General features: G+C 43.7%; 1 protein-coding gene across 5 annotated transcripts in view; it reads left to right on the forward strand.

Annotated features, from left to right (window-relative positions):
- Window positions 1-15,818, forward strand: part of PDZRN3 (PDZ domain containing ring finger 3) — a 244,774-nt gene extending 228,956 nt beyond the window's left edge. For all 5 annotated transcript variants that reach the window (XM_073569689.1, XM_073569690.1, XM_073569692.1 and 2 more), the window contains 5 exons: window positions 6,601-6,699; window positions 7,574-7,636; window positions 7,979-8,077; window positions 9,089-9,205; window positions 10,121-15,818. In XM_073569689.1, coding sequence (XP_073425790.1) covers window positions 6,601-6,699; window positions 7,574-7,636; window positions 7,979-8,077; window positions 9,089-9,205; window positions 10,121-11,659 — 1,917 coding nt within the window. In that variant the 3' untranslated portion in view covers window positions 11,660-15,818. The remainder of the gene's footprint in view (window positions 1-6,600; window positions 6,700-7,573; window positions 7,637-7,978; window positions 8,078-9,088; window positions 9,206-10,120) is intronic.
- Window positions 15,819-17,044: the final 1,226 nt, after the last annotated feature.

Below are 17,044 nucleotides of genomic sequence, written 5' to 3' on the forward strand. Positions count from 1 at the left end.
CAGTTTCAGATATAGTGAGGACATGATGTTAGACAGAGCGTTTAGACAATCGCTGGTGTTTTCTAGAAAGGCTGGCGTGATGTCAGGAGAAGAAGCGTATAATTGGGTGTCATCAGCATAGAGATGGTACTGGAAACCAAATCTACTGATTGTTTGACCAATAGGGGCAGTGTACAAGGAGAAGAGGAGGGGGCCTAGAACCGATCCTTGAGGAACCCCAACAGTAAGGGGAAGGTGAGAGGAGGAGGAACCGGCAAAAGATACAGTAAAGGAGCGGTCAGAGAGATAGGAGGAGAACCAGGGGAGAACGGTGTCCTTGAGGCCAATGGAACGGAGCATAGTGAGGAGGAGCTGAAGATCCACAGTGTCGAATGCTGCAGAGAGATCCAAGAGAATTAGCATGGAGTAATGACCATTAGATTTAACTGTTAGTAGATCATTAGAGACTTTAGTGAGGGCAGTTTCAGTGGAGTGTAAAGAGCAGAAACCAGATTGGAGAGGGTCGAGAACAGAGTTTTCTGAGAGATAGCGGATAAGACGGGAGTGGACCAGGCGTTCCAGGAGTTTAGAGATGAAGGGAAGATTAGAAACAGGTCTATAGTTAGCAGAGACCAGAAGGGTCTTATATTGCTGAATGAGGGGCTGCGGCCACAGCATTGATAATTCCCTCACTGCAGTAGCCTAACCGCCGGTTCACAACAAGCAGCCCGTCCGGTGACTAATTATCTTAGGTGCAGTTCCCTGACTGACCTGAGGGTAAGGGGGCGCCGGAGAGCTGCGAGTTGCAAAGGGGAACTGAGAAAGTGGGATATACATAAATCCCCGCAGTTCGTAGAAGATTGATAGCAGTGGTGGGGTACCCAAAATACCCCCCTGCGGCAAATTGTTAGAGCGAGATTAGCTGGCTGGATATTTTTGTCACATGGTGGGCCCTGGCACCTGCTGGCATACAGGGTCAGCAGTTGCCTAGGGCCCCCGCTGCTCCAGGGGCCCCCAGCCAATGGTGTGTCACACACCATGCAACTGCTATGGGGGCCCCTGCCAGTGGAGCAGCAGCGGGTGACAGGAGGGAGGAGCCCCTGTCCCCGCTGCTAAAGAGAAATGAATATTCACTGCGAAGCAGTGAATATCATTTCACAGTCTCCACCCCCAGAGGCCCCGCCCCCAGCCCAGTAAGCCGCTCTGCATCAGGGCCGGCGCCGCCCTCAGTCCTCTCTGCTCCTGACTCACAGCCAGTGCGCGATGACGTCACTACATCGCGCACCCGCTGTGTGTCTGGCAGAGGGGGCAGCTCCTGACACTGAAGCCGGGATCAGCATGGGAGCGAGGAGGAGAGGTGAGTATTGTGGTTTGTTTTTTTTTATATCTCTCTCTCTCTATCTAGATATCTATCTCTATCTCTCTATATATATCTCTCTCTATCTCTCTATTATCTATATCTATCTTTTATCTCTATATCTATTATCTATCTCTATGTATTATCTATATCTATCTCTCTCTATCGCTATATCTATCTATATATCTATTATCTCTATCTATTATCTATCTATCTCTATTATCTATATCTATCTCTATCTATCTCTGTCTATTATCTATATCTATCTATTTATCTTTGCATTAACTATCTCTATATCTATCTCTCAATCTATCTCTCTATATCTATCGCTCTATCTCTATATCTATCGCTCTATCTATATCTATCAATCTATATCTATGTATATCTATCTCTATATCTATCCTTCTATCTATATCTATCAATCTCTATATCTATCTCTATATCTATTATCTATATCTATCTAACTCTATATCTATCTATCTCTATTTATCTATCCATTATCTATCTCTACGTCTATCTCTATGTCTCTCTATATCTATCTCTCTCTAAATCTATCTATTATCTCTATATCTATCTCTCTCTATATCTCTCTCTATATCCAACTCTATAGCTATATCTATCGCTCTATCTATCTCTATATATCTCTCTCTATCTATATGTCTATCTCTAAATCTATCTCTATATCTATCTACCTCTATCTATCTATCTATCTCTATAGCTATCTATCTCTATATTTGTCTCTATAGCTATCTATTATCTCTATATCTAGCTATCTATATAAAGATATATATTTTTTTGTATATCTATCTCTTTCTCTCTATCTATCTCTATCTATCCATTATCTATCTCTATCTCTCTATTTCTACATCTAACTCTATATCTATATATCTATATAGCATTATACCCTATGAGGGGGGCAGCGTTATACCCTATGAGAGGGCTATAGTCTATGAGATGGCTGCATTATATTCTATGAGGGGGCTGCAATATACTATATGAGGGGGCTGCTTTATATTCTATGAGGGGGGCTACCCCAACTCCTGCTACATAATTAAGATTTGTACTACCTTATATTATACCCTGATATTAGCGTGTTTTACAGCACAATTGGCGGTCTTGTATTTATCTCTATGTAGCTACATAGTGGGCCCCAAGAATGATTTTCTCTGGTGGGCCCAAGGTGTTCCAGTCCAACGCTGGTGCCAGTGGTGGGATAACTAAGATAAGCCCCCACTGTGCCTGTGATAGCTGTGTGCCGGCAGTGTGTCGCGTCCCTCCGTCCGCTGATACATCCGTGTCAGTGGTGGGATTGTGACATATTGGTGACACAGGGTCCACTGTCCGTCACGTTTTGGTGGCAGCGGGACCCCCGTTCGTCACGTATTGGCGAACAGTGGCGGGCTGTTCGTCACATACTGTATCTGTTCTAGACTATAATGGCCCACGCCAATCAATGTGAAAGGCTCACCTAGAGTAACATTATTTGATGGAACTGCCCTTTAAGCCATGTTATATTAATATTATTATTATTATTGCATTTGGGAGCAATTCTTATAACAGGAGTTTGTATCCAGAGAACTGGGCTGTGAGAGAGATGGGATGGATAGATTGATGTAGGATAGAAGAATGGATATAGGATGGATATACAGTAGGATGGATGGATACAGGATGGATATAGGATGGATGATAAATGGATATAAGATGGATATAGGATGGATGGATATATGATGGATGGATATAGAATGGATCAATATGGGATGGATGGATGTAGGAAATATGGATGGATATAGGATGGATGGATATACGATGGATAGATATAGGATGGATGGATATTGGATGGATATAGGATGGATGGATATACGATGGATAGATATAGGATGGATGGATATTGGATGGATATAGGATGGATGGATGTAGGAAATATGGATGGATATAGGATGGATGGATATACGATGGATAGATATAGGATGGATATAGGATGGATGGATATACGATGGATAGATATAGGATGGATGGATATAGGATGGATGGCTATAGGAAATATGGATAGATATAGGATGGATGGATGGATAATGGATGGATAATGGATGGATGGATATAGGATGGATGGATAGATTTATAGATAAGAATAGAAATGTAGGCGTCTCACCAAAGATTGAAGATGAAAAAATAGTTGATTTATTTGGCCACGTGTAAAATGACATTTCAGCTCATAAATGGCTGAGCCTTGGTCAAACGCTGTTCACTTTATGGAAACGAGTGGTGTTAGGTTTCACTTTTATATACAGTCTATATATTATAAGAATTTCTCTACCAGGCATCATAATCTTGTCCCGGATTGCTGTTGTTATTTTCTCCCTCGTCCTCCTCATTACATTTTCCTCATGTCAGTAGCAGAGAACAGATGATCTTTCTGCGTCTTTCGAGCTTTTCTGCCTTCACAGTCCGGACATTGTAGGAAATGTTCCTTTCACAGGAAATCAATAGAACGTCGTCGTCGTCTTTTTTTTCTTCTAGTTTTTGTAGAACGGCTCAGTATTGACAGATAGACCCGGAGCGCAGGACATCGATCTCCTGATGTAAAATCACTGTGAGCCGAGCAAGTTAACCGGCCGTATTCCAGGGAAATGAAAAGTGATCCAGGCTAGATATCAGCAGAACGAAACGTCTCCAAGGGAATGGAGCACATATGTAGCAGAGCGGAATCTGTCAGTGGCCATCAGAATTATTCACCCCCATTAGTTTAGTATCAAAATGTACAAACTTTCTTCTGTTTACAATAAACAAATAAGAACAATGGAAATATCTCAGCACAGCAAATGTAACAAGTGGTTTCTCCAAAGCACGGGACCTGTCACTCGACCCATGCTGCCCGTACCTCGGCCATCGATGGCAGTCATGCCAGAGCATTTCCGTGAAAGTGTAGTGTGAAAAGTTGGCAGAGAACTATAGGAAGAGATGAAACTAATCTTGAGGGCTGCCTCCGGACTCTTTTTCACCGCTTCGGATGATTGTCAGGCTTCTCGCTAAGTGCACGCATGGAATACACCTGTCAATCACCAGCCAATCACCCGGCTTATTAAAATATATTTTCTCAGAAACATCAAAGCAATTGTTCCGCCAGGCTCTGATACACGCTGCCCGTGGTTTTTACAGCATGAATGGAGTGACAAGTTCCCTTTCAGCACAAAATGTCACTTTTACTGACTCCTGCGGGCTCAGAATTATGCACCCTTTCATGATGAGCGTCTTTAGTATTTAGTAAAGCCCCTCTGGCTGTTATGACCTGCCACCGACATGCATAGTCAGACACACGCTTCTGGCAGCGTTCCTGCGGAATCATAACTTCATGGGCAATGACTTTCAAGGAGTCACTAATATTCCTAAGTTTGCGGCAAGAGCCTTCTTCACATTTCACCAAAGATTTTCCCTGAGGTTCTAGTTACTGGTCACCAATGACTGCTCCAGTATCTTTCAGGTCTTCACCTGAAACCAAGCTTTGGTGGACTGTCACTGTGAGATATTCCTGGCTCTTTCTGTTGTTGGAAGGTCCAATTATGTCAAAGCTTCAGTTTCCTAAAACCGGACATGATGTTTTCTCTGAGGATTTCCTAATATCCTAATACTTGATTGAATTCATCTTGTCTTTCACACGCTGCAAGTTTTCAGTGCCAAAGGAAGCTGAGCAGTCCTAGAGCATCTTGCGAGCTTCCACCATGCTTCTGTGTAGTCTTCACTAAGCCACTGCTATGCTTCACTGTTGACATCATCAAGCCACCGTCATGCTTCATTGTAGACATTAAATTACTGCCATGCTTCACTGTAGTCATCAATCTGCCACCACTATGCTTCACTGTAGTCATCAATGAGCCATCACCATGCTTTACTGTAGTCGTCACTGAGCTACCACCATATTTCACTATAGTCATCAAGGAGCCTCTGCTATGCTTCATTGTAGACATCACGGAGCCACCACCATGCTTCACAGTAGTTATCACTGAGCCACCACCATGCTTCACTGTAGTCATCAATGAGCCACCGCCATGCTTCATTGTAAACATCACTGAGCCACTACCATCCTTCTCTGTCGTAATCACTGAGCCACTACCACGCTTCACTCTAGACATTAATGAGCCACTGCCATGTTTTACTGTAGTCATCAATGAGCCACCACCATGCATAACTATAGCCATCAATGAGCCACCGCCATGCTTCATTGCCACTGTTGTTTCTCTGTAGACATCAGTGAGCCACCGCCAAGCTTTACTGTAGACATCAATGAGTCACTGCCATGTTTTACTGTAGCCATCAATGAGCCACCACCATGCTTAACTGTAGTCACCAATGAGCCACCAACATGTTTCACTGTAGTCATCAACGAGCTACCACCATGGTTCATTGTAGTCATTATTGAGCCACCACCATGGTTCACTGTAGACATCAACAAGTCACCACCAAACTTCATTTTAGGCATCACTGAGCCACCGCCGAACTGCATTGTAGGCATCACTCAGTCATCATCATCAGAGGCTGATGTCTGGCTGTCTATCACGTGTGCAGCAGGTCATAGCAGCCAGAAAGGCTTCAGGAAGCACTAAAGACACTTGTCATCAATAAATTAATAATTTTAATTGCAGCTTGTACCAGTTCTAGTTGCATTGTTTGTGGCTCCTGAGATCGGATAATTTGTTTGGTTGACTACGCAAAACTACATATAAAATATGGGAACCATCAGATGTTCCAAGTGACAAACTCACTGTATGAAAAGCTCAATTCTCCTACAGTGAAAAAAAATAAACACAAAACTACTCTTCATTATCTGGCAAACTTATCTCTTTACCATGCAAACTCAGCTCTGCTATACACCTCATATTCAGCTATGTCTCATGTGAAATACGCATTCAGGCAAACTGAGCAACCCTAAATCTGAAAACCTCAGCTGTGCATTACCAGAGACTTAGCACGGCATTATCTGACAGATGACGCTCGGCACCGGCTGGAAAAAAAAAACAGCTCAGCTCTTTGCTGTCTGACAAACTCAGCTCTGCTACATACAAAAACACATCTTCTCTGTATGTAAAAGAAACTTTCAGTTTTGCATTATCTGACAAACTCAGCTCTGCTGCATTTGACAAAATAAGTCCTATAGCATGTGAAAAATCCACTCCTGCTGCCTATGACACACTCAGCTCTGTATAACCTGTAATACACAGCCCTTCTACTTCTGACAAACTCATCTCTGCTGCACCTTGTCCCTCTCTTAGGAGATAGACCTGTACAGACAGAACAGCCAGGATAAGCTGGGCCTGACGGTGTGCTACAGGACGGATGACGAGGACGACATGGGGATTTATGTCAGTGAGGTAAGACCGGGGGATTACAGTAATGAGTGGTATCGGGTGACGCTTATCGTCACTGCCGGGGGCGACGCTCGTCTTCTTGGCACCATTATCAAAAAGTCTCATAATATTCTTTAAACCTACTCGTATCATATTCATACATGAAAGTGAGTGCCCCCCTCGTGTAACAGCCCAATTCCAGCATCTTGGGCAAAATCCTATACTGGGTGACTAAAGCTATGATTTTTTTCAAAAAACAGCGCCACTTTTGTCTATAGGAAGTAGCTGGTATTGCAGATCATTTTCATTCACGTCAATGAGGCTGAGCTGCAGTACCGGATATCACCCATGGATAAAGGTGGCGCTGTTTCTGAGACAATCCTGGGGTTAATATAAAGGCCTCCCCGTACACGTGTTAGAATGGAGCATTCACTTCTATGAGAACAGTAATGCGCATGCGTAACATGGAATAGAATGGCCACGCATGCGCACTACCGTAAACGGAATGTTGTCCGCGAATGTGCAGTACAGCTACGTTCTGACGGGACTGTCTAATCCTCGTTCACGAGATCAATGAGATTCCAGCTGACCGCTTCCTGAGAATAGAAGACCAATGTTACCCCTTTAATTAGATCTGTTCCTGGGAACCCTGGGTGACAACCAACACGGCTGCCTAATGGAGTAATCTCCACCTACGTGTGTTGTCATCCAACTTTCTCAGATTCCGGAATGTTTAGTGAAGTGGTCATATAAGGTGGAATTGGGCAGGGGCGTAGCTATTGGGGGGCTGGTGAGGATTGTGCCCCAGATGATGGGTTCTGGGGATGGGGGTGCAACACGAGTCCCATTATCTCGCCCATTGCCCTCTGTGTAATCACTATGTGTTCATTCCTTATAGATTGACCCCAATAGTATTGCCGCTAAAGATGGACGGATCAGAGAGGGCGATCGGATCATACAGGTGAGACCACAGATCACACGACAGGATCGGCTAGCGAGTCGGTCTCTCCTCCAAGGGTCAGGCAGCTGCTTCTACAGCAGAGACATGCAGTGTCACTACTATGGGGCCGAGTACCATACTTAACAAGGGGGTGGAGGGAACCACCATGGGGACTTATTTCGCTAACCACCGCGCCATTGGTCGTTTTATAACACAAAGTATTGCAACTTTCTAATATACTTCCCCGTAGCATTTTAATTTATCACCATTTTCAAGATCTCTGTTTGCCGTCAGTGAATGGACAGATCGATTTTTTTCCCCCTCCTTTTTTAGATTTCTGAGCTTTTCTCTCTTCGTTTCTAGATTAACGGCATCGACGTTCACAACCACGAAGAAGCCGTCGCCCTCCTCACAAGTGAAGACACAAATGTTTTCCTATTGGTGGCGAGGCCAGAACTACAGGTAGGAAGCACTTGCGGAAAAAAATTAAAAATTTAAAGGGATTTTCCAAAGATAGACATCCCCATGGATAGGTCTCACCAGTTAAGATCCGATTCTCGCGCCCTGGGAGTTATTCACTTTCCTCCAAGGTCTTTGTCTTTTTGTGCAAACGGAAGAGTGTAAACTCACCCCAGTGCTCAGGGTGTGCAGACTTTTGCAATTGTGTTTATTATATTGCCTAAGCCATCGTCAGCACCAGGCGAATCTGAACAAGGCTTGCCATCCTCAAGACTAGGGGTCCACTCAGTTTATATTTCACCTGGTGACAGCCACTGTGAGCTGAGCCTGCACCATAAAGTGCAGGTGCCAGCTGTGGTGAAGAGGAAAAATCGAAAGCAAAAAGGCATCAACATCACACAGATTATTGCTCCAGTGTATCTAAACTAAGAAACAAAGTAATGTTTCTTTAATTAGAAACCTTTCTGCATTCTGTGTATACAGCTCTCACACGACACTATGCGTCTCCATGGTAACAGACTACAAACGAATGTAGTCAGGGTACAGAGGAAGTATAAAAACACATTAAAACCCAATGTCGTCAATGAAGATTAGGTGTAAAGTTGCCGTTTTTTTTGTTTTTTTGCTTTTTACACTTTTGATTCATTAGAATAATTAAAGTAGTTGCAAATGTCTAAATGCCCTTTCAGAAATGCATGATCCCACTGTGCTGTCTGTATTTAGGAAAAAAAAATAGGCACAGGTGACATCGTAGGAGAGCAACTGTAAAATTCCGATAATCTGGAAACATTTTGATAGTCCGGAATGTTTATAATACCATTAGGTTTTGGTATAATTCTTTAATCTATAATCTGGCACAGACTGGAAGTCCGTTTTACAAATTCCGGATTATCGGGATTTTTGTGCAGATTTTGGCATTCAGATAGGGAAGGGGTGAGTTTTTGTTTTTTTTGGCCGCAGGTATCGTTCCCTCTAATAACACTCTTTCATGTCATCTCTTCTTCTGCTTCCCAGCTGGATGAAGGATGGATGGACGATGACAGAAATGATTTTCTGGATGATTTGCACATGGACATGTTGGAGGAACAACACCACCAAGCAATGCAATTTACAGCCAGCATGCTCCAGCAGGTAGTCCGTCCACATCTCGCGCCTGATCTGATATTCCGATCCCCCGGCTTTCCATTAAATGGATTAAACTATCCAGCCGCTGTAATGAATAGACGGTGCTATGAGCGGCGGAGGAGGGGAGGAATTGTCACCATTTTTATATTAAAGGCCCACGGGGGAGAAGATGATAAATTCTGATGCGAAAACATTCCATTATTTTTGCCGGATGCGCTTAAGATAACCGGACTGACAGCTTGGAAAGATCCGACGGCCGGAGAGATTTCTAATATTTCTAACAGGAATTTTATCTATTTTTTTTTTTTTTCACTTGATTTCCGAAAAGTTTTAGTAATTTAATAATCTAAAGTGAGAATATATTTTTTTTAAACTTTTTTTTTTTTTTTTTTTTTTTTTAGAAAATACACAGACTGATGGCATAGATCGAGGAGTATTGAAAGGGCTAGTATGAGACTCTTAAAAAGAAAAAAAAAAAAGGCTCTTTTAGAATCAGCGCCACTCTTATCTATAGGCCGAGTTTGGTATTGCAGGACAAGGGGTTGATAAAACATGACTGCTTTCTTTAAAAAAAAAAAAAAAAAAAATAGCGTAACGCCGCCTGTTTACAGGTCGCATTTGATATTACAGTTCAACCCAATTTAAAGGGGATGTCCAGGATTGATAAAACATTATTGTATTCTTTCTGAAACAGCACCACCCCTGTCTGTAGGTTGCATGTGGTATTACACCATAGGTCTATTTATTTCAAATGCAACATCACACACAACCTGTAGACAGGGGCGGCGCTGTTTTTTGTTTTAAGGAATTGTCTACTTTTTTTCCGGCATGTGGTTTGTTTTTACAAGTGCGTTGAGAGCATAATTATAATATTATTTAGCCCAAATTTTTCAAAATTAATATTTTTTTTTGCATTTTCAGAAAAAACTTGAGGAAGACGGAGGAACCACGGACACGGCAACAATTTTATCCAACCAGATCGAGAAAGACAGCGGCGTGGGGCGCACGGACGAAAGCACACGCAACGACGAGAGCTCGGAGCAGGACGATCACACCACGTCGTCCAATACGCTCGGGAGCCAGAAAAAACTCATGTACAGTCAGGACACGTTGGGCAGCGGAGACATGCAGTTCAGCAACGAGTCCTTCATCTCCGCAGATTGCACGGATGCCGACTTCTTGGGCATCCCCATGGACGAGTGCGAAAGATTCCGAGAGTTGCTCGAACTCAAGTGCCAGGTGCAAAGCTCCAACCAACGAAGTAGATATTACCAAACCAGCACGATGGACACCAACCGGAGCGACCAAGAAAGTGTAGACCGGGAATTGGAGATGCTGAACGAAGAGTTGCACAGCATCGAGCTCGAGTGTCTGAACATTGTACGGGCGCACAAGATGCAACAGCTAAAAGAGCAATACCGAGAGTCTTGGATGTTACACAATAGCGGCTTCCGGAATTACAACACTAGTATTGACGTCCGCCGACATGAACTTTCCGATATCACCGAACTGCCAGAAAAGTCAGATAAGGACAGCTCAAGTGCCTACAACACCGGGGAAAGCTGTCGGAGCACCCCGCTAACTTTAGAAATCTCCCCCGACAACTCATTGCGTAGGACGGCAGACGCTGCCAACTGCCCCAGTGTCGAAGGGGCAGCGTGTAGTGCCGTTTACAGTGTGACCCAGAAGAACTTAAGATCAAGTGGTGAAAGTCGAGAGTCCAGCCCGGCCAGGCACCTCCAATCGGCCAAGGACTCCGACTCGAGCAAATCCACAGAAGTCAAAGACATAAAAGCCAACGAGGTTGGCAAAAGCCTCTCGGAAAAGCAGCCAAACTCATTTGCTCCGCAGTACCGGCACTCACCCTATAAACATGCCCACATCCCTGCCCATGCGCAGCACTATCAAAGTTACATGCAGCTGATCCAACAGAAATCGGCGGTAGAGTACGCCCAGAGCCAGATGAGTTTGGTCAGCATGTGCAAAGACCTGCAGAATACGACAGAACCCAGGATGGAATGGAAAGTGAAGGTGCGGAGCGATGGGACGCGTTACATCACCAAACGGCCCGTCCGGGACAAGTTGTTGAGAGAACGCGCCATAAAGATCAAAGAAGAGAGGAGCGGCATGACGACGGACGATGACGCCATCAGCGAGATGAAAATGGGACGTTATTGGAGCAAGGAAGAACGGAAACAACATCTCCGTAAAGCCTCGGAGCAGAGGAAAAGAAGAGAGTTCATGATGCAAAGTAGGCTGGAGTGTCTGAAGGAGAAACAGACCACCGACGACAGCAAGGAAGTCAGCATCATCGACCTGAGTCACAAAAAGATGATGAAGAAGCGCAACAAAAAGATTTTTGACAACTGGATGACGATACAAGAACTGTTAACCCACGGGGCGAGGTCTCCCGATGGGACGAGGGTCTACAACTCCCTGTTGTCAGTCACGACTGTATAAATTGTTTAGAAGAATGTTTTTGTATATAACAAACTACCACTGTGGTAGAATTCCCCGCCTCGTTCAATGTGGCAGATATGTTCTTGTTTTGTAAATATAAGATAATTACAGTCACTGTTAATAATTTTTTTGTTCTTTTTTCATCTTTTTTATGAAATTTTACAATTTTACTTATGTATATAACCGATACGCCGCTCAGTCATTAAAGTGTAGCTCTGCCTTTGATAAACAAGGTCAAACCAGACATCTTTATAATATATTTTTTATCAGCGTCTTTACTTTTTTCACATACTGAGGGAAACAGAGACAAGTAGATCAGAAGGTGATAATGGATCTAATTTTAAGATTAGTCTCTACTTAGTACCTTTAGTACACAAGGGTGCATTGAATAAGCTGTGCTTAATAACCCAGACACATGTTAATTGAAAATTTCGAGGCAATATCAGGTGTTTTTCCCCATAGGGCTGTCTTCATTATAAAATGGAAAAGGCATGATGATCCAAACTACTACTTTCTCAAAAATTCACACTAATAATCCAGATTATCTTGGGTACAAGTGAATTTGGCGCTAGATCAGGGGTGAACAGCATTTTCTCTTTCCGGAGCCAGAAGTCACATTTCACTGCAGTTTGCATGTGATATTTTTATGGTACAACACCTGTATTTGCCATAAATGTCTGATTATTGTGAACTCCTGTTCTGCTGAGACTCCTACATAATCGGTAGGCCCTCTGCTCCCTTATACAGTTCCCAAGAGAGGAGGAGACCAGACCTGTGAGCAACTCTTGCCATTGTAGCTTATGTAAGTCATGGAAATGGTCAACAGAGTACTGCATGCACAGCCTCCATAACTCTGCCATCCACACAGTGCCCCACCATAATTCTACCATCCACACAGTGCCCCACCATAATTCTACCATCCACACAGTGCCCCACCATAACTCTATCATCCACATAATGCCCCACCATAACTCTACCATCCACACAGTGCCCCACCGTAACTCCACCATCCACACAGTGCCCCACCATAACTCTACCATCCACACAGTGCTCCACCATAACTCTACCATCCACACAGTGCCCTACCATAACTCTGCCATCCACACAGTGCCCCACCATAACTCTACCATCCACACAGTGCCCCACCATAATTCTACCATCCACACAGTGCCCCACCATAACTATACCATCCACACAGTTCCCCACCATAACTATACCATCCACACAGTGCCCCACCATAACTCTACCATCCACACAGTGCCCCACCATAACTCTACCATCCACACAGTGCTCCACCATAACTCTACCATCCACACAGTGCCCTACCATAACTCTGCCATCCACACAGCGCCCCACCATAACTCTACCATCCACACAGTGCCCCACCATAACTATACCATCCACACAGTGCCCCACCATTATTCTACCATCCACACAGTGCTCCACCATAACTATACCATCCACACAGTGCCCCACCATAAGTCTACCATCCACACAGTGCCCCACCATAACTCTACCATCCACACAGTGCCCCACCATAACTCTACCATCCACACAGTGCCCCACCATAACTCTACCATCCACACAGTTCCCCACCATAACTATACCATCCACACAGTGCCCCGCCATAACTCTACCATCCACACAGTGCTCCACCATAACTCTACCATCCACACAGTGTCCAACCATAATTCTACCATCCACACAGTGCCCCACCATAACTCTACCATCCACACAGTGTCCCACCATAACTCTACTATCCACATAATGCCCCACCATAACTCTACCATCCACACAGTGCCTCACCATAATTCTACCATCCACACAGTGCCCCACCATAACTCTATCATCCACATAATGCCCCACCATAACTCTACCATCCACACAGTGCTCCACCATAACTCTACCATCCACACAGTGCCCCACCATAACTCTGTCATCCACATAATGCCCCACCATAACTCTACCATCCACACAGTGCCCCACCATAACTCTATCATCCACATAATGCCCCACCATAACTCTACCATCCACACAGTGCCTCACCATAACTCTACCATCCACACAGTGCCCCACCATAATTCTACCATCTACACAGTGCCCCACCATAACTAGACCATCCACACAGTGCCCCACCATAATTCTACTATCTACACAGTGCCCCACAATAACTCTACAATCCACACAGTGCTCCACCATAACTATACCATCCACACAGTGCTCCACCCTAACTCTATCATCCACACATTGTCCCACCATAATTCTACTATCTACACAGTGCCCCACAATAACTCTACAATCCACACAGTACTCCACCATAACTATACCATCCACACAGTGCTCCATCCTAACTCTATCATCCACACATTGCCACACCATAACTCTTCCATCCACACAGTGCCCCACCATAACTCTACCATCCACACAGTGCCCCACCATAACTCTACCATCCACACAGTGCCTCACCATAACTCTACCTTCCACACAGTGCCCCACCATATCTCTGCCATCCACACAGTGCCCCACCATAACTCTGCCATCCACACAGTGCCCCACCTTAACTCTGCCATCCACACAGTGCCCCACCATAACTCTGCCATCCACACAGTGCCCCACCATAACTCTGCCATCCACACAGTGTTCCACCTTAACTCTGCCATCCACACAGTGCCTCACCATAACTCTGCCATCAACACAGAACTCTACCATCCACACATCCCAACCTTAACTCTGCCATCAACACAGTGCTCCACCATGACTCTGCCATCCACACAGTGCCCCACCAGAACTCTGTCATACACAGTGCTCCACCATAACTATGCCATCCACACAGTTCCCCACCATAACTCTGCCATCCACACAGTGTTCCACCATAACTCTGCCATCAACAGTGCCTCACCATAACTACCATCCACACAGTGCCCCACCATAACTCTGCCATCAACAGTGTTCCACCTTAAATCTGCCATCCACACAGTGCCCCACCATAGTTCTGCCAGCCACACAGTGCCCCACTATAACTCTGCCATCAACACAGAACTATACCATCCACACATCCCAACCTTAATACTCTGCCATCCACACAGTGCTGCACCATAACTCTGCCATCCACCATAGCTGGAGCAGCCATATAGTTTCCCAATTACTGGCGGCCATATAGTGCGAAATGCTTACATCTCTTTTATATCACTGTGCTCCGCTGCTCTCTGACATGGAAAATACAGTACATGTGAGCAGCCACCAGACAGTCACATAGAGGGATGCATCGGTCCATGGGTTCATAGGTTGTGCACCCCTGCTCTAGGGCAGTGATTCTCAGCTCCAGTCCTCAGTGCCCCCAGGCCATGTTGGGGTTTGTTGGGGACTGGAGAATCGCTGCTTTAGAGATGATAAGATGTAATTCAACTCATTCATAACCATTCACCCTTGTGTACTCAGAGTATTGAGCAGAAGGAACACATAACAGTTCCATGTTTAGTATCTAGCATTCTTGTTGATGGCTTCCACATATCAACACTGTGCCGAGTAAGCAAAAAATCAAAAAATGGGTGAAAAAATAAAAAACTAATATAAATTAAAGGTGCTGTTTTACTTTAATGGTAATCAATGGTTGAATTGAAGCTGGAGCCAGGTCTGGTTTAACAGGATTTCTCTATATACCAAGTGCATATTGTTCATTACATTGTTATTAAACCCAAGATTGCCAAATAATCCTTTATTACAAATGTAATACATTTTAACCTTAACTCGTACACAAGCTTTTTCTTGCCTGAAGACACAGACGCAACTGCCAATATAAAACTGATATTTTATAAAACTGTATTTTGTGATATTACTTTGCTGTTGTGTTTTATATAGCCGACCTTTATTTATCCATATCTAACTACCATGACAGGGTATCTCTCGTACAATGTAAGCCAGCAGTCCACCAGAGACACAAGAATGTTATGTGTCGATTCTTATCAAGAATGAGATTTTATAAGAAATATTCTTGTTACTTTGCCTGCTTCTTGACCATTGACAAGGACGAGACGCAATGTGTAATTTTTTTTTTCAGGATTTGTTTGTACTGAAATAAAAAAATGTAATTTCATAAAATCGCAGATGGTTGCAAACAAGGCAATGTAAGAAAATAAATTATTGTTTTATATCCACTAAAGTCTACAATTGTTGATTTTTTTTCTTTTAGATGTGTTTCCGGAGGAAAACTGAAAATTGCCTGGGCTTTTGCCTAGCTATAGTCAGGGAATGCATTGGGTGACTGCAGAGCCGATCTTCATGTTCTTTGTCAATGTGGGATTCTATGGGCCATTTTTTGTGCCCCTTACGGTGCCATAAAACATAAGTCAAAAAGGGTGGGAAAAAGTTGTTTGTGCTGCCAAAAATGTTTCCTTAAAGGGGGTTTCTTGTTTGATTTTGTTGCCCACGCTTCCCAATCCTCAGAAAAGAAGATTATTCAAGGCACTTACTATTAACAAAATGTGGCATTGTTTTTGATGGGGGCAGGTAACCTGTCACGTGAAATGGGAGTTGATAAAATTTTGCATCCTACTGTCTCCATGGGATGCAAATTCATCAAGAACATCCCTTTATAGGGACTAACTCATTTCTACCTGTTTCTGAGCATGACTATGATCTACTATATATATATATATATATATATATATATATATATATATATAGTCCCTTTATGGGAGGGATTAAGACTAGAGAGAGGAACCCCAAAAAGGGATTACACCACATCAATGGAGGAGCGTACAAAGCTGACTGGCTCTGTACATTTGCATCATGGGTAATGTAGTGTACAGAAATGACCCCCAAACTGGAAATGGCTAGGGTGAAAAAAGTTTTAAGGGTAAAAAATTAAGTTTTAATAATACTTTTATCAAACATAATAAGAGAACTTTTCTATTTGTTGGAGAGTTAGAAGACCCCATTATCAGCTTTTGCAGTTTTTGTCCTAGGGGGCACTGTATGCAGCAAAGTTTTGTTTACAATAGCACCAGGGAGGCATACAGAATGGGCATACCATCAGTCAACGTGGACCCAAAAAATACATTCTTGAGTGGAAAATAGATCTAATGTCCATATTCGTGATTTTGGATGTTGTAAAAAAAGGTTTCCCCAGCTCAAAATCATCAAACTCATTTCCTTTATAGAGGAGCCTACTGGATCAAAGGGGTTTTCCAAGTAGGGCATCCCTTTCAATGACTTAGGACCAAGTCTAGCATAGTAGACTCATAGCCCAAGAGGGTTCGTAAGCTCCAAAAGTTGAAGTATGCTCAACTTTGACCTTCGCTTTTCACCTTAATTTAGCTTCCCCCTATGTCATGCCTCATTGGAGGGTGTGACCATGCTGCCCTTCGCTCTCACCTCTCGATACAT

Source organism: Dendrobates tinctorius, unplaced genomic scaffold (assembly GCF_039654945.1).
Source record: "Dendrobates tinctorius isolate UK_male_01 unplaced genomic scaffold, ASM3965494v1 ptg000027l, whole genome shotgun sequence".
Classification (NCBI taxonomy): Eukaryota; Metazoa; Chordata; class Amphibia; order Anura; family Dendrobatidae; genus Dendrobates; species Dendrobates tinctorius.